General features: G+C 46.8%; 2 protein-coding genes and 1 pseudogene across 13 annotated transcripts in view; 1 reads left to right on the top strand and 2 right to left on the bottom strand.

The window, feature by feature from the left end:
- Nucleotides 1-3,642, top strand: part of Rere (arginine-glutamic acid dipeptide repeats) — a 363,675-nt gene extending 360,033 nt beyond the window's left edge. For all 7 annotated transcript variants that reach the window (XM_052717717.1, XM_052717716.1, XM_052717712.1 and 4 more), the window contains 3 exons: nt 168-314; nt 788-968; nt 1,226-3,642. In XM_052717717.1, coding sequence (XP_052573677.1) covers nt 168-314; nt 788-968; nt 1,226-1,259 — 362 coding nt within the window. In that variant the 3' untranslated portion in view covers nt 1,260-3,642. The remainder of the gene's footprint in view (nt 1-167; nt 315-787; nt 969-1,225) is intronic.
- A 661-nt stretch (nt 3,643-4,303) lies between these two features.
- On the bottom strand, nt 4,304-4,403 carry LOC128098014 (uncharacterized; annotated as a pseudogene).
- Nucleotides 4,404-11,252: 6,849 nt separating this feature from the next.
- Slc45a1 (solute carrier family 45 member 1) overlaps nt 11,253-22,224 on the bottom strand; it is a 31,726-nt gene continuing 20,754 nt past the window's right edge. For 5 of the 6 annotated variants that reach the window (XM_052716426.1, XM_052716425.1, XM_052716428.1 and 2 more), the window contains 3 exons: nt 14,657-14,833; nt 12,775-12,980; nt 11,253-11,650 (listed from right to left, as the gene is read on the bottom strand). In XM_052716426.1, coding sequence (XP_052572386.1) covers nt 11,384-11,650; nt 12,775-12,980; nt 14,657-14,833 — 650 coding nt within the window. In that variant the 3' untranslated portion in view covers nt 11,253-11,383. The remainder of the gene's footprint in view (nt 11,651-12,774; nt 12,981-14,656; nt 14,834-22,224) is intronic. The other variant, XM_052716427.1, reaches the window with a different exon arrangement.

The raw sequence follows: 22,224 nt of genomic DNA, 5'->3' as shown, positions 1-22,224 counted from the left end.
TGTTCTCCCCTCGGGGGAGGGGAACGGGAACCGGCAGGATTCTTTGCAGCCAGGTGATGCTTCCCACCCTGGTGAGCAAGAGCCAGTTTGGGTGAAAGGGAAGTCACAGTGGGTCATGCAGCAAGGAAAGAGTGCCAGAGCCATGGGACCTGTGTACTTTTTTTCAGGTTCAGCAGGCCCAGTTCACCCCCTGGTTGACCCCCTTTCTGCTGGCCCTCACTTGGCTCGATTTCCCTACCCTCCTGGCACCCTCCCCAACCCTCTACTTGGACAGCCCCCCCATGAGCACGAGATGCTGCGCCACCCAGTTTTCGGTAAGAATTCACTGGAGGAGGACATGGGCTTCCAAGTGGAAGTTGGGCTTTACCAACTGTCCACTGGTGGGGACCAGGCAGGTGGACTACTGGGGAGGGTTTGCAGTAGAGAGGCCAGCCATAAGTGTACAGCAAAACAGCCTCCCAGGAGCCAGGACTGCCTGGGCTGCAGAGGATGATAGGCTCCTGACTGGAGCTGAGGGCTGGGGAGGAGAAGAGGGCAGGCAAGATCTGGGCATGAGGCCCAGGGGCCTCTGGGATGGGCCTCCTTCCTGCCTGGGGACTCTGCTGAACTTGGCCCGCCCCTGGTAAAGCTCTCTGGAGAACCTGGGAAGGACTGCCTGGCATCTCAACTAGGTGAGCGCACTGCAGAGCAGGCTCTCTGACCTCCTTCCTGGTCTCTGTCTTGGTTGCCCTGGTCACGGCTACTCCCTTGACTTGTTTTGTAGCAGAGCGTGTTTTGTGCTTGGCAGGCACCCCCTATCCCCGAGACCTGCCTGGGGCTATCCCACCCCCCATGTCAGCCGCCCACCAGCTTCAGGCCATGCATGCCCAGTCGGCCGAGCTACAGAGACTGGCCATGGAGCAGCAGTGGCTGCATGGACATCCACACATGCATGGTGGCCACCTGCCAAGTCAGGAAGACTATTACAGGTGAGATGAAAGGGAGCCTAGGCTGCTCACCCCCACCCCATCCCTACTGTGGCAAGCACCAGGAGCCATCCTTTTTGGTTCTGAGAGGGAGGGATGCATGCAAGCATGACTTGGCTGGATGAGAGGCTGCCGGGGTGGGGTGGAACCCATAAGCAAACAGATTGGCCAGCCTTTGCCTCTAGCCCGTGGGGTGTCATTTCCCTGTCACCTAGCACACCCTGATGCCCATTCTCTTGTTCTCTCCCCTTCCCTACCAGTCGACTGAAGAAAGAAGGTGACAAGCAGTTATAAGTTATTTATTTGTTAATGCTGGCTGTGGAAACCCCAGTTCTAGGGGGCAGAAACAGGACTTTACATCCAGTAGGAGCTGCAAGAGCAAAGGGGAATATCGTCTAAAGAGTTCTCTATATATTTAAAACCCACAACTAAAAACACATCTGCATAATAGTGTTCGTTTGTTGAGAGGATTTCCTGAGACCGATTTGGGTCTCCCTGCATGACAGTCTCCCAGAAACTTGGTGTGTCCTGGGCTGGACTGACACCCAGAAAGCTTACCTGCGATCTTGGGGTTTGGCTTTAGTTCTTTTCCTTGATTTCTCAGTAGGTGCTAGAGTCCGTTCACACCCTTCACTGTGCGCGCAGACACTGAGGCATGTGGGCTCTGGAACCCATGAGGTTTGCAGAGAGGTGGCATATGAGTTTGAAATCCAAGAGCTATAATTTTTAAAAAATCTTTTATTTTAATACATTGTAGGGAATCTTCATAATTTGAGACAGTTCTGCAGCATGGCTTTTTACATCTGTAAATAAATAATTTTAGAAGTCTTTTTTTCCTTCCACAGACGACTATTCTGATCTATTTTTTCCAGCCATGTCACAAAGTGTGAATTCCTACCAGCTATTGACAGAATACAGAGTTGATTTTTTAATAAAAAGTTATATATAATTATCCCTTTAATTAAAGGGAACAGATGGGCGTTTCTAGTTTCAAGCAGGCAGGAGCTTGGGACTAGGTTTGGTCATAGCAGTGAGCATCCAGGGGTTGGCAGGGACAATGTTACAGGCTCTTTATTTTGTGCTTTGGTTTCACTTCTGTCTGTCCCTCGCGTGTGCGGTGGCAGGCGTGTTTGAGCGAGCCTCCTTTCTTAATCGTAGGAGTTTAGTGTTGACTTTGTGTTCCCTGGTGTCCCCGTCGTCCTGTCTCCGGTATAGAAAGCATGTTCACGTGTATGTGTCTGATGATGAGTTTCCTTAGAGTTTTATGCACATGTTTGATTGTTCTAGATACATTGTCGTAAACAGTTTAGGAAGGTCAAGAAATGATGCGGTGCACAGCACATGAAAGACCCAGGACATATGCTTGCCAAAGGAATGTTAGAAATCTGTGAATGTGCATGTCACCAAGCCATGCCTGCCACAGAGAGGCTGCTTCAGCGTGAGGAACATCCTGGGGTTAACATGACATGGGTCTGGCCTGTAGTTTGGGCTATAAAGCAGGCTGTGCAGGCGATCTGCATCTTCCCGGGAAACCATGTGTGTCCTGCGTTTGTTTCCGCCTGGAAAAGGAGTGGGAGTCCTTGTTGAAACAGGCTCCCCTGGGAAAGCCCCCTCCAGCAGGGCCTGGGGGATATGTGTGACCCCTCCCTTGGACTCTTGAGGGCCATTTCTACTCTTGTATGCAGTGGTTGCTTCTAGAGACAGACAGACAGACAGCCACGAGGTATGTCCTGGCCTGTGGAGGAAGTGGCTATAGCTAATCCGGCCTTCACTCTGCTCCAGGCTCGGACTCAGGTGCGGCAGGCCTCATGCTCCCGAAACCATGCATGGGGCAGCTAGGATCCATTTGTCTGTTAAAAATGTTGGTAGGGTTTTTGTTTTTTGTTTTAACTTTCTTTTTCTCATTCCATTCTGCCTTAACTTTGGTTCTTCATAGGAGGCAAGCTCAAATAACCTTTTATTATCAAACTTCTGGCCACCTTGGCATGAAGGCATTTGTTTTCTTCTTGGGGTGGTGACATGCTCTCCAGGTGGTCTGCGCTGCCCTCTGGACCGAGGAAAGCCTCAGAGCCTCAGGGGCTCTGGCCAGGCAGGTCCTCTCTGTCCCATGCCACCACCTCCTTCTCCCCTTTTAACTGAGTCTGCCATTCAGTTAAACCTTTATCTCCTCTCTAGTACCCATTTTCCAAAGAGAAAGAGTGAAGTACTTAGAAGTCTGAACTTGAAATCTGTCCGGAAGTGTTTCTTTGTTAGTTTTGGGTTTCTCCCCTGTCCCAAGGTGGAACGTTGAGTTCATGTCCTCCGTGACCGACTAGTTTGTTTGGAGGCCCTGGACCTTCGTGGCATCTTTGAAGCCCAGCTGCTTGGCTTCCTTTTGGATTTTCCTTCCTTTCATTTGAAGTTTGGGTTTGCTTTCTATGTTCTGTACGTATCTTGTTCAGTGTCGTCAAGGCTGAGCTTCACGTCTCACTACAGTGGAGCGGGCGGACATTCTGATCGCTGCATTTCTTTAGATCTCGGAGCTAAGTGTATATATATGAGTAGTTTGCCATGAGATAACACAGTGTAAACAGTAGACACCCAGAAACTTGTGACTTCTGTGTTCTCTCCATTTGAGTATTTTGTAATTTTTTTGAAATATTTGTGGACATAAATAAAACCAAGCTACACTACAGAACCCTGTGTGTTGGCCAGTACGCTGTCTCATTCTTGTGTGGTGGGGTGCTGCAGAGAGCCATGGGGGGTCTGCTGTTCCCTGTTGCCTGGCCCCACTTCACCTTCTAGAGCAGTTTCTGGAAACATAGGTCTGTGCTGTCCGGGAAGAAGAGCTGCTGTAGCAAACTCCCTTGCTCTCTGAAACCAAGATTGCCACCCAAGTCCACCACTCTACCTACACCATCACTGGGATCCAAGGAAGAGTCCTGCCTGCTGAGCAGCTGCTGGAGCCATCTTCTCCAGAATCAGTCAGGTTCAAGATGCCGTAGACCCTGTAGAGTAGCAGTTCTCAACCTGTGGGTTGCAACCCCTTTGGGAGTCAAGTGACCTTTCACAGGGGTTGAATATCAGGTATCTGCATATCAGCTATTTACATTACAATTCATAAGTAGCAAAATTACAGTTATAAAGTAGCAACAAAGTGCTTTTGTGGTTGGGGTCACCACACCATGAGGACAGTATTAAAGGGTCCTAGCATTAGGAAGGCTGAGATCCGCTGCTATGGGGGCTTCCCCCAGAGACTCCACACTGGAAGGCCTGTAAGTGTGAATGTGGCCATCAGAGGCCAGGCTAGGACTCGGGGTAGATTCCTGCTATGGCTCCCACCCACCCCCACCCCCCACCCCCGCATGGAGCACTTCAGGAATTTGCGTGTCATCCTTGCACAGGGGCCACGCTAATCTCTGTATCGTTCCAGTTTTAGTCTGTGCTGCCGAAGCGAGCACCACTGGGCCTTTTTGTTGTTGTTTTTCTGAGACAACAGTTTCTCTGTGTACCCCTGGCTGTCCTGGAACACACTCTGTAGACCAGGCTGGCCTCTAACTCACAGAGATTCATCTGCCTCTGCTTCCCGAGTGTTGGGATTGAAGGTGTGCACCATCACTGCCCGGCTCTGCTGTAGCTTCTGAGGACCAGGGACATTTTCTCCTGAACATTTTTCTATTAAAGCCATGAGTTTTTTGTAGATGTTTCAAGAAGTGGAGCAAGATCAGTTCAGAGAGTGTATATTGGTAAGCTGCCTGCTGGGGAAAAAGGCCTGGGGACAGCGTGGGTCAGGTGCTGCTCACTTAAGGGCAAGAGAAAGCGTTAAGTGCCATGCATTGATGGCCCTAAGCAGTTCTGGTCCTGCTCAGCAGCTTGGGGATTGACTTGTACAGGGATGGACTTGCAGACCATCACGGGAGGCCAGGCAGCAGGTCTTGGGTCTTCATAAATGACAGAACTGGGTAGCTAGGGATGCCAAGTGAGCATTGTGTGGCTGGGGTCCAGTGGCAGCTGCTGTAAACTTACTTCTTCCTGAGCATAGGCATATGAAATGGAGGCATCAGACTTCAATGGTAAGACCCAGGTGTCAAAACTGTCCTGTGGCCCCCACAGCTCCAATACTGGATGTATAAGCAATGGAGAGAGAAACAGTACCCACAGACACCTGTGTTCATAGGACATCACAATAGCCACAGCACTCACTCACCAACAAGAGGATGTACACGTGTGTGCATTACTTATATATGTGGACAGTGGAATGCTGTTTGGTCAGAAACAAAAAATGAAACCCTGTCGTTTCAAGCAGGCTGCATGGGACTTGTGGTGACTTAGGTGACACCGTGTGTTCTGATTGAAGGTGAAAATGTCAGTCCTGAGACTCAGAAGGGTGAGGAGGAGGGAAAGGAAGTTGTTTGTACTGTGAAATCGCTAGTTTATGATAGTTGACAGGTTTATAGTTTTGCTTATGATAAGAGTTTAAACTAGCCGGGCAGTGGTGGCACACACCATAGAGATCCAGGACAGCCAGGGTTGCACAGAGAAACCCTGTCTTGAAAATAGAAAAAGAAAAAAAGTCTAAACGAGGAGAGTACAGACCTTTCCATGGCGTTTCATTATAAGGCCCACTAGCCTTGAGATTTGGTTCTTAGGCAGGACATACAAGTATCTGGTTCTTCACAAACGTCTACTAGTGTGTATCACTAAGTAGGGTGTGGACATTAGTCAGGCCATTTACACAGCCACGTCTCCAAGGCAGAGAAGACTCATATCTGGGTGGATGAAGTGATACAGAGTGCTCTTGCCTCAGGCTAGCCCTGCCTGTGGTTACTCTAGTGACTGGTCCGTATATGGCCTCCAGCCTTTTTGCTCCAGAAATGAGTCCTCAGCCTGGGAATGGAGGACCAGCAGCCCACTTCTGAGTGTTGCACATTGATAGGCATCCCTAGTGAGCTGTGCTGAAGGAGACTTCACAGATACCACTGGGTAAGTGACCGACAGTGACCTCCCAGGTAGAGCTGTGCAACTGTGGATGTTAACTGCTGTGAGTGAGAGCCAGATCCCTTCCACAGAAGCAAAGCTGGGCATAGGGCACAAGCTGGTGACAGTGACTATCCTCGGTCTCCTGGCTAGCTCGAGAGCTCCAGGTGTGTTCCTCAGCCTACTGCTTTGAAATCAGAATGGATTTGTTACTCAGTCAGCTGGGGGTTGAGCAAATTGGTCCCCAAACCAGAAGAAGTACCTGTGCCAGAGAGATTCAAGGAGGTAAGCCATGCAGCTGGCTGTACCATTGAATGGGTTCACATTGGAGAGTATGGCAGACAGGCTGGGATCCTGGGGTACAAAGCAAAGCCTGGTGGTGGTAGACCATGGGAGATACAGTGTGGGTCATGAATGGAACATGTAGCCTCTTGCAGGCTTGGAAGCCCATTCCCTTTCTGTATCAGGTATCTGGCCCTTAGCGTTCTCAGTATTGGAGACAGACCATTCCCAGACTCTTTGTGGGCTCATTTCTGCCCAGGCGCCCTGGCAGCCGAAAGTCTGGACCCTGCTTCTCTGTCCCTTTTACCCAACGTGGCTATCACAGCCATTTGTATTTTGACAGGGATCCATACTGCAGAAACTGCACTGTGGCCCCCAGACCAACTCTGCTTGGACATCTCAGCTTCTCTTGTCACTAGCTCTGTGACTGTTCTAGGGGGTGGGTGGGTGGACACTTTAAGAAGAAAGCTCCTTGGTACACGTAGAGGTGACTTGCTCATAGATGTGAATGTGAAAACCCATCTGGGGAGCCAAGTGACCGCTGCTGACAGTCCTCCCCACAGTTTCTCCCCTTCAGCACCCCAACACCACACCTGGTGGACACTGTTCTTAGGAGCTCCTGCCCTGCAATTTGGCCTCTGGTGAATCCCAGGGGGGAATTCAGAAAACAAGGAAGTTAGTTGGTTGTGACTTTGGGAGGGAGTATAGGTGGAGGCCCAGGGTTGATAGCAAGTCCTTCTCCTGCTCGCCTCTGTAGACATTGAGGCAGGATCTCTCACTGAACCTAGCTAGCCAGCTTACACAGAGATTCTGTCTCTGTCTCATTGCGTATGGGCCACCACAACCACAGCATTTACATGGGTTCTGTCTGGGGATCCGAACTCTGATCCTCACCCTGGCAAGGCAAGCACTATCCACTCAGCCATTCTCATCAGATCACAAGGAGCTTGTTAGAAGACCTATTTGACTCAGCAAGGGACATGGAGCTACTTAAAGGACATAGTTTTCTGTGCCTGACATCCTGATGTCACTCCTAGGTTCCTTTTACTCCCTTCAGTCCTCACTGGGGCTTAGCCACTAGTCCACTAAAGAACAGAGTTCTGATCCTGGCCACCAGGTGGCAGTGGCTACAAAGCTAGATGGCTGTCCTCTGGGGCCATCCTCTAGAGGACAGACCTGTGACCAGGCCCTTGCTGAGATGATGGGGGGGAGGGGGTGCGGCAGCTGGGGAAGTGGCTTCTTTCTTTTTCTTTTTCTCTTTTTTTTTTCTTTTGCGCTGAACTCGCTCTGTAGACCAGCTGGCCTCCAAACTCACGAGATCTGCCTGCCTCTGCCTCCCAAATGCTGGGATTAAAGGCGTGCGCCACCACACCAGGCAGAAGGTGGTTTCTGGGTCAAGGAGCAACTGGAGAAGGTCACAGTAGACAGGCTCACAGAGATGACAGAGCTGACGTGCTGTGCCCTGGCAGATACTGTGGACAGGAGGGTTTCCCTTTACTTTCTTTGACGTATCTGCAGGACCTGGGGCATGCACAGCAGTACTCTTTAAGTACTCACTGAGAGAAAATGCATCTCTCCTCTCCTTCCCTTTCCCTCCCTCCCTAATGTAACTGCCTGACTGCACCTCCCAAGTTCTGTGCTGTGACACTAGTCCACAGTGCTGAGGCTTCATGCTGGGAATCGATGAGCTGTGGGTAGCTTCCAAAAATCTTGGGCCCAGAAACCAACTCTCAAGAATCTCCCTGAGCAACTCTGCCATGAGGGCCCTTGTGTGCCCAGAAGGTACCCCAGTGCCAGGGGCACTGTCCCCAGATGTCCTCATCTGCTCACACAAGGGAAAGAGCACTTCAAGCAGGCTATGGAACCTTGCACATAACTCTGAACCAAAGAGAACCTATGGGGCCCAGGGACTATGGGTTCTGGCATGTTTGAGAGAATCTGCCACCATTCCCATGAAGCCTTACAGCAGAATACAGTGAATGTCAGGGTGCCAGTTGACCACACCCCTAAGATCACTTGGTGAGCAAGGCAGATGGGAAAGAAAGCTACTGGGCTCTGAGGCATCCATCCTCAATACCAAGTATAGGGTTCATGGGCACTTGGGGTGTTGCACTTCTGAGATGAACAAGGGAAACAGGGTACTTCCAGTTTGAACAGTATGGCTTTAGTTTTGGCTTTGGTGGCCTCATTGAGGCCCGTCTTAAAGGCACTGGGTAGAGGTTAGAAACTTTTTTTCTCTTTCCATGGATTGACAAGCTCACTAAAGTGAACCCCTAGGGAACAGCGAGGAGCGTGGGAAGCCAACCCAGGTAGGGTGGGGCTCTGGGGCACAGCATGCAGTGGTTGCTCCACTGACCCCTACTGGGAGCAGCATGGAGTGTAGTCCTGGCCTCTGCTCCAACCTGGGTCAGGCAGGCACAGAGCACAGACACAGGCAACCAGAGGCTGACAACCCTATGTGAGAAAGCAATGTGTTTACATTTACATGGACAGTTCCAGGAGGAGGGCCCAGGATTTGATGAGCTAATGACTGGCTGCAGCTTCCCTAGTCATTTCTCATGCAGACTGGAACAGTTCTGGGAAAAACCAACCCAGAGCAGAGGATAGCTTTTCAAGACCACATTCTCTACACTCTTCTTGTATAGTTGGGTGGTCCATGGTGCTGGGGGAAGCCTGAGCCTAAGGAGGCCTCTGGGGCTGTGGCTCGGAAAAGTTCCAGAGACCTCATGTAGCTGAGAGCACAGAATGGGGCTGGGGAGGTCACTCGTGGGTGAAGTACTTGTCACAAAAACATGACCTGAGTTAGATCCCTGATGCCCACAGGAAAAGTCAGGTGTGATGGTATGTGTTTCCATTCCCAGCGCTGGGCTAGCAGAGAGAGGTGGTCCCTGGAGTTCTCTGGCTCACTAACCTAGGCATTGATCTCCGGCCTCCATGTGCATGCACACACACATTCACACATATGAACACATTTTTTTTTAAGCACAAAGGGTATGAAGACAACTTGATTCACTAGTTCAAGGGTAGGAGTGTGGGGCTCTAGAGGAACGGCAGTGTGGATAGCCCTGAGTGGACCATGGGGTCTTATTGGGCAGAGAAGAGTAGGGCTCTTATGGACAGTGCTTGAACACAGGTACAGTGTCCGTGGCCTTGGCACTGGGACAGGATGGGAGGAAGTGGGCCTAGAAGGCAGCCTGGGGGCAGGTTAGACAGGAGGCAGTTACACAGGCCCCTGCTGTTGCCTGGTATCAAGGTGTATGGATGTGAGCTGGAGACCAGAAGATGACCAGGAGGGCAGGGCACAGAAAGATGCTGCATCCTGGGACCCAACAGGGCCCAGTTGGTGGCACTGAGGACAAGCACCTGGATGCATCTGTGGATTATATGGAAAGTTATGACAAGGAGGTTGACTGTGAGCCAAAGGAGAGGTGGCTTAATCATACCGCAGCGGCCATGAGTTTCTGCTCAGCTGGCCCTGACTGGTCAGAGCAAGCTGATGAGCTCCATGGTGACACTCACAGTCTCTTCAGAGACCATGCACTGGGAGCACCATACCAGGCCCAGTGCATTAGGTACCACAGTGCCCTTTCTCAACTCTTCCCACACAGCCAGTTAATCGCAGAATGAGAGAAGCCATTGCCCAGGGGTGTCTCTAAGACAGCCTTGAGCAAGCGGGGATGTCGGGTAGTGGAAGATGGCCAGGGGTCTCATGAGAAGTCAACTCTAGGTCAGTAAGAGGTACTAGAAGTCCAGAGACATAGTCTCATTCTCTCTGCAAGCTCTGGCTCCCAGAGACCTTCAGTGCCCATCTGAGCAATGAATGGCTGAGAAGGGAGGGATATGGCACTCAGGCAGGAGGGTGGGGTGGGCAGCTGTGTCCCTGATGCCTTCCAAGACTCTCATTTCTTTGGTCATGTTGAGACATGCACTCACCCAGACATGTCAATCAGACTCTAATTCAGAGATTGTCCCTTCTCTTTATAGGGCACTGCTCAATGGCATCTCATCACAGTGGCCTAGACACACCTGTTCTACTCACAGCCTATAGCACTCACCACCATCTTTAAGCATGAGCCTCTGTTCCTTAGTGTGTGTGTGTGTGTGTGTGTGTGTGTGTGTGTGTGTGTGTGTGTGTGTATGGGGGGGATCTTTAATTTACATTAATCCCTGAGGAACTGCTTCTGCCAGCCCCTGCAGAGCACTGACTGGTCTCTCCTGGGTGAGAGGGTGGTAGGCTGCTCACTGACTGGACTCCTGGGTAGGAGGTAGTATGCCCGAGAGATTAACTTAAAGGGAGGAAGGTTTATTTTGCTTTTTGTTGTAAGTTCTAGGCCATGCTCCCTGTTGAGCTTGTGGTGGCACCAGGCATCACATGAGATGTATAGCTGCGAAACTGCTCAACTAATGGCAGCAAGAAGCAAAGAGAGAAAAGAGACCACCATCCCCATGTCCCCTTCAAGGTGTGCCCTAATGACTCAGCTTCCTCCCATTAGGCCCCGCCCCTTAATGCTCCATGACCTCCCACTTGCACAGTGGGCTGGGAACCGAGCCTTCAGATCCAAACTACATAGCAAGTGGACAGGTGGGGGAGGGAGAGGGGGAGGGATGGATGGATAGATGGGTGGTTATGAGGCTTTCTGAACCACCACTCCCAGAGAGGCGGGGAAACAACACAAACCTGTATAACCATGATGTAATGTGCAGAATATATGGCGCAGTTACCCAGAGGTGTGGCGTTCCCCACTCTGCACTACTGACATCTTGGCCTGGGTAAGCCTTTGCTGTTGGGGGCTGTGTATCCTAGGATGTTTATGACATCCTCAGATGGCAAATGGCACCTAGCTAAGCTGTGGCAGCCAGACACTGTTGCAGACCTTCCAGGGAGCAGGGAGATAGATATCAAAAGCATCCTTGATGGAGAACCATGGTTGAGAGCAGAGTTACATCTTCACTTTTGGTAAATGATTTTCACATGACACCCCCTTCCCCGAGGAGGGTAGCTCCACCCAGGTGACCTCACACCCTAGGAGAAGAGAGCTTCTAGAAGGCTATGCTGCTCTCATTTATTTACCACGTATTTACATGCCACTGGAAGCCTGGCTGGCTGCCAAGGCCTTTGGTTTCTCAGTGGCCAGCCTGCAGCAGACCACCTTCAAGTCCAAAGTTGAGATCTGGAGACATCAGACATTCAGCAGGAGGGGCTGGTGCTCCTCCTCAGCTGTGTCGCTGGAGGGGATCTCGTAGGTGACACAGAGGGAGGAGTAGAGGCAGCCCAGGAAGGACACGAGGCTGGAGAAGTACATCACACCGTTGGCACTGCCCACAGCCGAGGTCAGGGGCCCCAGGACCAGAGAGACAAGGATCTGGGCCAGAAAGTACTGGCAGCTAAGCAGCGAGATGTCCATTCCCATGCCACGCCGTGTGCCGTCCGCGCTGGACCCTGCGAACTGACCAGGGAACAATCACATCAGTTAGGCCTGCCACAACCTCCATGCAGGTGTGGGGATGAGGGGACCCAGGAAGAGCGGGCAGGAGGAACAGGACCGTAGCAGGGGTCGGCCAGTGTCCAGGGGGGTGACAACCAGAAGATAGGCTGGCTTTTTTTCTCACAGGTGGCACAGGGCTGTCCCTGCTTAAGCACCTGCCTGGCCTCAGAGCAGTGGCTACACAATCCATGAATATGCCAAAAGTCACTGAATTATACACTTTGTGTCTTTGACTTTATTTTTTGAGACGTGTTCTCTCATAACCCCAGCTGGCTTTAGACTCGCTATGTAGCAGATGACTTTGAACTCCTGATTCACACACAGCTGAGTTACTGCATGGTAACACACGCTTGTAGTCCCAGTACTGGGGAAGTGGAGGCAAGTGGACCACTTGGAGGCCAACCTTAGCTACGTGAGACTATTGCGGAAAACAAAACAAAAGCAAAAACTCTGTGGGGAATTAGACCTCAGTAAAGCTGCCGAAAAAGAACCCGTGCTGAGGACCAACAAGATGATACCGCGGGTACAGGGCTTGCCGTCTGCTGATACAAGCCTCACAACCTAAGTGTGATCTGCAGAACCTGTGTGTGGATGGAGGGCAAAGACCAGCTGCAGTGAAGTCCTCTGACCCGCACACATACGTGGTGGCCCATGTAACCACACGCACACATCTTACATCACACAATAGTAAAGATCTGGGCTGAATAAAACAAGCCTTTTTCTTTTCCTTGTTAGGCATAGGCCTTTCACATCAATTCTGCTTTTAAAACCCCCGCCTCTCCATGCCACACTGTCATTACCATGTTCCAGGTGTCCTGCTCTCCCCTCTCTAGACTCAGCTGTGTTAACAGGGGACCCCTCCCCCGGTGTCCCTGTTCAGAGTGGGAAGTAGTCCCTGTTCTAAGGTGCCAGTGGCTGCCTGGGCAGCTCCAGGCGTGGAGGGAGCCCACTCAGAAGGGCTCCCTCCATTCAAAGCTGTCCCCCTCTGCCTGGATGGTCTCCATTCTCACCCTCTGCCCCCACAGCTCACACAGGACAGTTCTCCGTTAAGGTGCCTCTAAGAAGCGAATGTCGACTGTACCCACCTTTTTACTCTGGTAGTAATCGCAGAGCAGGGAGTAGGGCAGGGTACAGAGCGTAGAGAACAAGATGCCATAGGTGGTGCAGAGGGACAGGACCACGTACAGGTTCCTGGAGAGTGTAGCCAAGCCAGTGCCCAGGCCGAATGCGAGGTAGGCGATGAAGTAGAGGGTGCGGACGCTCAGGCACTCTTCCAGCTTCTCCAGGATAGCTGCAGGCAGGACAAAGGCTGACTGGGTGGCCAGGCCTCTTCCCTGGGCAGAGCAGAGGCAGGCCCAGGAAGCAGGTGGCTTGTCCCTGCAGGCCTGTTGCATGGATAGCAAGACCTGGGGTGTCCCCATTCACACCTGCCACATAAGGGCCCTGTGGCTTCTACAGATCAAAAGGTGAGACTCCTGAGGGGCTCAGCAATGTGGGGTCTTAGGTTAAGCCTTGGTCTCTTGCTTGCAATGGGAGCAGCAAGTCTACCCCTTGGCTGGCCATCACCTCCATGCCATGATCTACCCAGAGAAGAAATGACAGCGGGTAATGTAAAACACAAGGCCACCGGCTAGGGGGCCAGCACCCCCAAAGTGCTGATCTCAGGGGCTCACAAGTGAGACTAGCAACTAGTTGGGGGCTCTCTGGGGATTGAACTTGGCTTCAAACACGCTAAGCACATACATAGACTATTGCACTGAACTATATCCCAGGCCATAAACACTCTACTCAGTTCCAGCTTCCCTAAGGTGAGGGAGGTCAGGGAGGGCAGTTGGCAAACTGCAGCCTGCGGCCTGGTTTTGTCACGTGTGTGGTGCTACAAGATGGGGCCCAGAACCCTGTAAGTGCTAAATAATCGCTTCCACCCCCCGCAACTCCCCCTCACCCCAACCTACTCAGCTTGGCTTTGTATGGCCCCAGAGTCAAGAGTGGCTTTGTACTTAATAAAGAAAAATTAAATATTCATTTAGCGTGCATGGTAGGGTTGGGGCAGGGGAGACATGCGTGTGTCACGGCACATGTGTGGAGGTCAGAGGTTAATTTGTTGAATTCACTTCCTTCCACCATGTGGATTCTGGGGATCAAATTCAAGTTGTCAAGCTTGGCAGCAAAGGCCTTTACCTGCTGAGCCATCCCAGCTGTTTGTATTTTTAAAAAACAAACAAACAAAAAAGCTTTGTCTGTTTTGGTGGCACATGAAGACTCTATGATGTACACATCTCACAGAGCACACATAGGTATTATTGGCCCAGGGCCATGCCTAGTGTCTCCTGTGATGTATGACTGCTTAGGAACCATTGGGCACTGTTAAGAGGCACGTTGGCCTTTCACCCTAAGACCCCAGGAGAATACTGTAGGTTCATGCTGCCAGCCAGGTCTCAAAGGGACTGTCCTGGGATGAACATGATGTCCCAGGAACACACTCTCAGGGTCCACTCAGACTCCAGTCTCTGCCCATCTGCACTCAACACTCTTGCTTCGCCTGCCTCCCACATGACCACGGATGGTGGCTGGCCTCCTTCCCAGGCCTCCTTTGGCCCCTACTGTCCCGTGGAGCCTCATGAGAAGAATGGGGTTAGCAGCCACGCACCAGCCTGTACATGGCCCCATGGCTTGTCCCCATGCCCCGCTTTGCCCTTATGTGTATGAACTCATGGTCTAGGCAAATCTATACATGTCCTTTTCAGGGTACCTCCTCTTTGGAGACCTGACACCCACAGGGTTGGTCTCTGCACCCCAGACATCCACTCTTGGTCCAGGACAGTGCAGCTGGTAGGTAGCAGTAGCTGAGGACCTGAACCGAAGACAGTGGTGTCTCCCCTGAATGGGTACTTCAGGCCTGCAGTTGTGGGGATGTGACCTCTTAGTCATTTACCAAAAAGTGTGCATGCGGCAGGTGGCAGGTACCTGAGTAGAAGGCAGCACTGAAGGCGTAGATGCACATGCCCCAGCAGCCCATGGTCACACCACTGTTGTACTTCTGATATGCTTCCGATGTGTGTGGTGCCTTCGGGTCGCCCTGGAACACCACCTCACCCATGAAGTCCGTGTAAAAGAGCAGCATGCCCTCAAAGGAGAGCCACCCTGGAGAAAGGAAGAGGCCATAACCTCAGGCCACCGAGGCGGTGATGCTGTCCTTTATGGTGATATTTTATTTGTACTGAAATGTGATTTTATTTGTCTGTTAATAAATAAAGTTGCCTGGGGGTCAGAGCTAATAGCAAGGCATAGCAGAAGCTGGGCGGTGGTGGTGCACACCTTTAATCCCAGCACTTGGGAGGCAGAGCTAGGCAGATCTCTGTGTGTTCAAGGATACAGCCAGCATGGAGACACAAGCCTTTAATCTCAATACCAACCATAGAAGACCTGGAGGTCTGTACAGACAGGCAGTGATGAGGCAGTCATGTGGTTGGGTTTACAACCAATGAGAAGGCAGAACAGAAAGTCTATATAAAGACAAACACACAAGAAGTAGGTCTCTTGGCTGAAGAGGACAGCAGCAGCTGTGAAGGGTAAGGTTTTTAGCTCTTAGCTCTGACCTCTTGGGCTTTCATCTCTGCATTGGCTCTGTGTTTCTTATTTAACAAGATGGTTACATCTACATCTGGCGCCCAATGTTCGTGGTACGTACAGCCGGAGCTACCGCCAATTGCAGTAGTTACATGCAGCTTTTGGCTGAAACACCAGTGCACGTGGTAGGAGCTTAAGGAAGCCAGAGCCCAGGCTCGACTTGGCTCAAGTGGAAACGTGGCTGGATTTAAGCTTTTAGCCAGAACTTGTGGCTACGCTTTCTTGCTTTCTCTCTCTCTCTCTCTCTCTCTCTCTCTCTCTCTCTCTCTCTCTCTCTCTCTCTTTCTCTCTCTCTCTCTCTCTGGATTTACATCTCGGACACTATGCAGCTGTTTTGAAATTCCCTCGGATTTCTACTGTTCTACGCAGACTTGGTAAGTCAATTAAGATATCAGATATTTTAAAGGAAAAAAACTATTTAAAAGAAAAATTTTTTTCCACATTAAAAAAAATGGGTTTTATGTGTTCATTGGAAGAAAATTGAGCTTTGTTTGAAATTTTAGTCAGTCTGACAATGGAACAACTATATGAGAAGATTAATGTTGATCGAATTATGCACTTTATTACTTTTCTTATCCTTATTTTACTATTTAAAAAGATAGTCAATTTAAGTGCCAGGATAAAAGTTTTAGAAAAACCTGTTAAACCTGTTAAAATGAATTATAGAGAAATTCAGATTCAGACAGACGAAATTAACAGTCAAGTTGTTTCAAGATTGGATCATAAGGTTACAGAAAGAAAGCCTGTTTTCACACAATCACCCTTAATTTATCTGGTAACCGTACAGCAACTACCTGATCAAGTGAATACACAAAATATTTGGACTCCAACTGAAATGTTAGATTTATGAAGGTTTAAGGAGGCAATAGTATCTTATGGCATGCATTCCCCATATGTAAAGCAAATGTTAAACTCCTGTCAACTTATAATAGGATTATACCACAGGATTGGCGGGAGCTGGCACATGCTGTTCTGGAACCCAGACAACAGCTCCAGTGGCAAATGTGGTTCAAAGAGGAGGCTAAAAACATAGAAAAACAATGGAAGGATAAAGGTATACAAGTCTTCCAGGATCAGCTTGTTGGAGAAGGCCAATGTCCTTCAATACAAACACAATGTTTATATGATATCCAAACCTTAATTCTATGTAGAATGGCAGCCTTGAATGCATGGGACAGAGTTGAGGAACTAGGAAAGAAAACTTAGTTATTTATAAAGGTTATACAGGGCCCAAAAGAATCTTTCACAGATTTCTTACAAAGACTGACTTGAGCAGTAAAGAGAATGGTCCCGAATTCAGAAGCTAGTCAGATAATAATTGAATCTTTGGCTTTTGAGAACACAAATACAGCATGCAAGAAAAAAATCAGACCATTAAAGGCAAGATCTGCACCCTTGGAAGATTGGATTACAGACACTGTTAATGTTGAGGCTTATGACTAAGATAATATGTGGATAGGAGAGGCAATTTCAAGAGGTTTGAGGAATGCCAGATGTTTTGGATGTGGAAAGCAAGGATATTTGAGAAGGGACTGTAAACAGGGCATTCCTAGAAACAATGTCTCTTCAAGGAACAGTGGCAACAGAATGCCCCTTCCTTCTGGAGTATGCAGAAGGTGTGGTAAGGGAAAACACTGGACCAATGAATGTAGATCAACAAGGGACAGGCAAGGTAATCCTCTGCCTCAGTCTTCGGGAAACTCCCAGAGGGGTCTCAGGCAGGCCCCCACAGCAAACCCAGTTCAGACCTTTCCTGCAGTCATAGAGGAAACCCCTACTCAGAGCAATTAAATAACCAAATGCCTATTGGAATAAACCAGGTTGCTCGGGATGATGAAACAAAGAGAATAGAAAATTCAGGAGAAAACATAAAGAAAATTTTTTGGCAAACTTCTATAAATGAACAAAGACCAAAATTAACAATAAGAATAAATGGTGTTTTGTTTTCTGGTCTGGTAGACACAGGTGCTGACGTTACCATAATTGCACCAGAATTTTGGCATCCAACTTGGCCTCTTCAGGAGGTAAACGTTCAACTGTTAGAATTGGAACATTATCTCAAGTGAAACAGAGTGCAAGATAGCTCGAATGCATAGGTCCAGAAGGACAGAGAGGAAAATTAAAACCATATGTGGCTAACATAGCTATGAACCTGTGGGGTCGAGACCTGTTGCAACAATGGAATACTCAAATTAACATCCCTCCAACCTCAGAAACAAATCATAAACTAGCACATGTTTCTGAGAGAAATATTAGAAGATATTATTCTAATGAGTGGTCACCAGCCATCCATATTATACAAGAACGGGGCACAACAACTGATGATCTCCCAAAGACACCAACAGCTCTACCTTTAAAATGGTTAACAGACAAGCCTGTATGGGTTCAGCAATGGCCTTTAACAACAGAGAAACTACAGGCTTTAGAAGAGCTGGTAGAAGAACAGTTAAATGCTCAGCATATTGAAGAATCAACCAGCCCTTGGAATTCTCCTGTATTTGTTATTAAAAAGAAATCTGGTAAATGGAGAATGGTAACAGACCTTAGAGCAATTAACAAAGTAATTCAGCCAATGGGCTCTCTGCAATCTGGAATTCCTTTGCCTACTCTATTACCAAAAGGATGGCCTCTCATAGTTATTGATTTAAAAGACTTTCTTTTCAATACCCTTACAAGAAAAAGACAGAGAAAGATTTGCCTTCATGGTGCCTACTTACAATAATTCTCAACCGGTTAAAAGATTTCAATGGAGGGTCCTCCCACAGGAAATGTTGACTAGCCCAACCCTGTGCCAATATTTTGTACAACAGCCATTGGAAGTGATATGTTAAAAAATTTCCTAAATCTGTAATTTATCATTATATGGATGATATTTTACTAGCTAACTCAAATGCAGATACTTTAGAAAGAATGTTTGAAGAAGTAAAGAAAATTTTGCCTTGCTGGGGATTACAAATTGCTCCTGAAAAGATACAGAGGAGAGTCTATTAATTATTTAGGATATAAAATAGAACTACAAAAAATTAGACCCCAAAAGGTGCAAATTAGAAGAGATCGACTACAGACTCTTAATGACTTTCAAAGATTATTTGGAGACATTTCTCATCTACAAACTATTATTGGGGTAAAAAAATGATGAACTGAATAATTTGTTCAAAACCTTAGAAGGTGACAAGGACTTAAATAGTCCAAGAGAATTATCACCTGAAGCTGAGAAAGAATTGGCCTTGGTAGAAAAGAAAGTACATGAAGGGCATGTGGATCGTATTGATCCAAAGCTGGATTGCATTTTGGTTATTTTACCTTCTAGGCATTCTCCTACAGGAATATTAATGCAGAGGGAAGATATTATATTGGAACTGATATTTTTACCAAATAAACCAAATAAAAAATTAAAAACTTATGTGGAAAAAAATCTCTGACTTGATTTGGAAAGGAAAATTGAGACTTCGTCAATTAGCAGGAATAGACCCAGCAGAAATTGTTGTACCTTTAACTAAGGAGGACACTGAAAAATTATGGACAGAAAATGAACCTTGGCAAAGAGCTTGCAGTAATTTTTTGGGAGAAATTAACAGCAAATATCCCAAAAGCAATAGAATTGATCTTATAAAGAGAGCTGATTGGATTTTGCCTCGAATTGTATGGGAAAAACCTATATCTGGAGTTCGTACATTTTAACAGATGCCAACAAACAAGGAAAGGCATGTTACAAATCAGAAAATTAAGTAGAGTGGTTCAAAGTCCTTATAATTCAGTTCAAAAATCGGAATTGTATGCTATTCTGTTGGTATTAATGGATTTTTCAGACCCTTTCAGCATAGTTACTGACTCTCAGTATGCTGAAAGAGTGGTATTACATATTGAGACTGCAGAATTTATCCCTGATGCTTCAGAATTAACTTCACTATTTATTCATTTACAAGATACAATCAGGAAAAGGAGTCATCCTTTATATATAACTCACATTTGATCCCATACTGGTCTGCCAGGCCCTCTAGCACAAGGCAATGATGAGATTGATAAATTATTGATAGGAAATGTGCGGGAGGCCTCAGAATTTCATAAAAAACATCATGTCAATAGTAAATGTTTAAAAAAGGATTTTTCCATAACCTGGCAACAAGCCAAAGAAATAGTAAAGAAATGTCCTACTTGTTCCTTCTACAATCAGACGCCATTACCAGCAGGATGTAACCCAAAGGGTACTCAGAGGAATGAAATCTGGCAGATGGATGTGTTTCACTTTGCAGAATTTGGAAAATTGAAATATGTACATCGATACTTATTCAGGATTTCAATGGGCAACTGCTTTGAGTTCTGAAAAAGCTGATTCTGTAATTACTCATTTGCTAGATGTTATGGCCATCATTGGTATACCTGCACAAATCAAAACTGACAGTGCTCCATCATATGTCTCTGTTAAAATGGGACAGTTTTTTGCTTATTACAATATAAAGCATATTACAGGTATACCACATAATCCTACAGGTCAAGCAGTTATAGAAAGGTCAAACAGAACTCTAAAGGATATGCTAAAAAAACAGCAAGGGGTAACAAAAACCCCCAGAAATAGACTACATAATGCTCTATTAACTTTGAATTTTCTCAGTGCCAATGAGAAAGGAACAACAGCTGCAGAGAGACATTGGCTAATAGAAAAAACTACAGAATTAAATCAGCCTATATACTTTAAGGATGTGCTGACCTCAGAATGGAAACCAGGATGTGTTACGTTGGGGATGAGGTTTTGCTTTTGTTTCTACAGGAGAAGATAAGCTGTGGGTACATCAAAATTGATAAAGGTTCGATTTGAACAAGAGAGACCTCTTAATTAGAGGAGGTGATAGTTCATCAACCAGCATGACCATCCAATTTAAACTAACTTATATAATTAACACATGCCTTTTCATTTAATCAGATAATAACTTGCCGAAAAGGAACCTCCCCAAAATTAGTCTTGGGGAAAGGTTTTTGTTTTTGTCTTTTAGGAGAATGAAGGCTAAGGAATCTGAAGAACACCGGACAAATGAAGAAAAGGGACAAATCATCTATCCCAGGAAACAGAGTGAAATGGCGTATGGGTATATCATCTAAAAAATTTTATAAGTCTTCCTACATGTTTGTTTCTGCTCTTCTCTAAAGAAATTTAACACTATTGGTCTTCTAATAGTCCCAGTTCAATTAAAATTTAAAGCTGACTTTGGAGTTGGAGAATGGCTCTCTCCAACTCCCTGTATCATGCCAGAAGAAAAGAGCCATCTTCTGCTATGGGACAGGAGAAAAACCAAATTAATTAAGGGTTATTCTATTACTAATCTCAATTATTTGATTCTATTCTGATTCTTTAAACTTTTCTTAAAGTATGAATTTTATATCAAATTTACAAGATCAATATATATACATTTTAAACTTTGTTAAAATATTAATGGTCTTATAGAGTACTAACTAATTCTAGAAAAAAGGCTTCAATTAGCTGCATATATATGTCTTTGTGTTCAAGTCTCTTATCAGTTTTCTGCAGGAAATCACGGCCAGGCCTAACATCAACTGAAGTCTCCAGGAAGAAGATGGGGCCCCACAGCAACAACAGTTCCACGTGGACAATGATAATATCACTAAACTGACAAACATCATCTACAGATCAGCTTTGGACTACAAAGTGCTCAGAGCAATTTTGAGAGGGCTAGCTGAGATGATCCAGTTTCAAAGACTACTTGAGTAAGGACTTGAGATAAACTCTGAACTTTGGCATTATACACAGACTGGACAATGAAGGATATAGTTACTTTTCCTAGAATTTGACAATTAACCTAAAATTTTTCTTTGCAGAATAAAGATACCTTTGCCCATACCCAGCAGGAAGCAATTTTAAGAATACAACGCCCACATTCCCAAAGAGGTGGTGTGGGGTGGGTGGGTTTTTGGTCTTTTAATGGGTTTTAGGTCTGGGATAATTTTCATTGCTTAGGAGGGTTGGTTACAAGTTGTTGTTAAGGGTTAAGAAAAGGGCTAAGCAAAGGAGATTAGATTTAAGGTTCTTGTTTAAAAAAAAAGAAAGAAAAGAAAAAGAAAAAGACAATTACTAGTTTTAAATACTTTACATTGGATTGGATTTTTTTATATTGTATACAAATCATATATATTGAAATTGATATTGTTAGAAAATGCTGTATGTATATTCCTAATTTTGTTCAAAATATTGTACTTATACCGTTCATTTAACAATGTAATGTAATTTGCTGATCCTTGAATGTTATTATTACCAACTATTAGGATATAAAGAAATGAAAGTTAGTAGTTAGACATTACAATAAAACTTGAAGTCACAGTAGGTATGTTTTCAAGATTGAGCAGATATATTTTAGATAGACAGGTCATCTTCAAACCCTTCAGAGATCTACAGAATATGGCGTTTAAAATGTTTTAATAACTTAGAAAATTTTTCTTTTTTGTTATGACTATGAGACATGTCGGCCCCTGGCAGTACCAATCTACTTCAGAGAAAATATGGACATTGAAGAAACTGCATATGGAGTTAACTTTCATTGTGGCAAAAGTTAGCCACTGGACAACAAAGTATCCTCAAATCAACTGCTGACAAACAGGACAGACAGGACATGAAACAAAGAACTACTGATTCTTGCCCAAACAAGTGTGGTTATGGCTTTATCAAAAGGCATCTTCTGAGGCCAGGACAATATGGCACCATCCTTGAAGTGGCCTTCGCAATCCAGAAAAGGTACAGTGCCCTTTTCTTCGAAGGCAGCTGGACAGGCAATGGGCCGATGGCTTCTGATGTGCAATGGAACAACAGCTGAAACAGTTATTCGTGAAGAGTAACTAAGCTCACACCTCTCAATAGTAGACTGGCATTTAATAGAGGGATATGGAGAAGAATGGGA

Source organism: Peromyscus californicus, unplaced genomic scaffold (assembly GCF_007827085.1).
Source record: "Peromyscus californicus insignis strain IS unplaced genomic scaffold, ASM782708v3 Scaffold_5__1_contigs__length_169319896, whole genome shotgun sequence".
Lineage (NCBI taxonomy): Eukaryota > Metazoa > Chordata > Mammalia > Rodentia > Cricetidae > Peromyscus > Peromyscus californicus.
The sequence above is the reverse complement of the archived record's forward strand: the minus strand, read 5'-3'. Positions and strand labels throughout refer to the sequence as shown.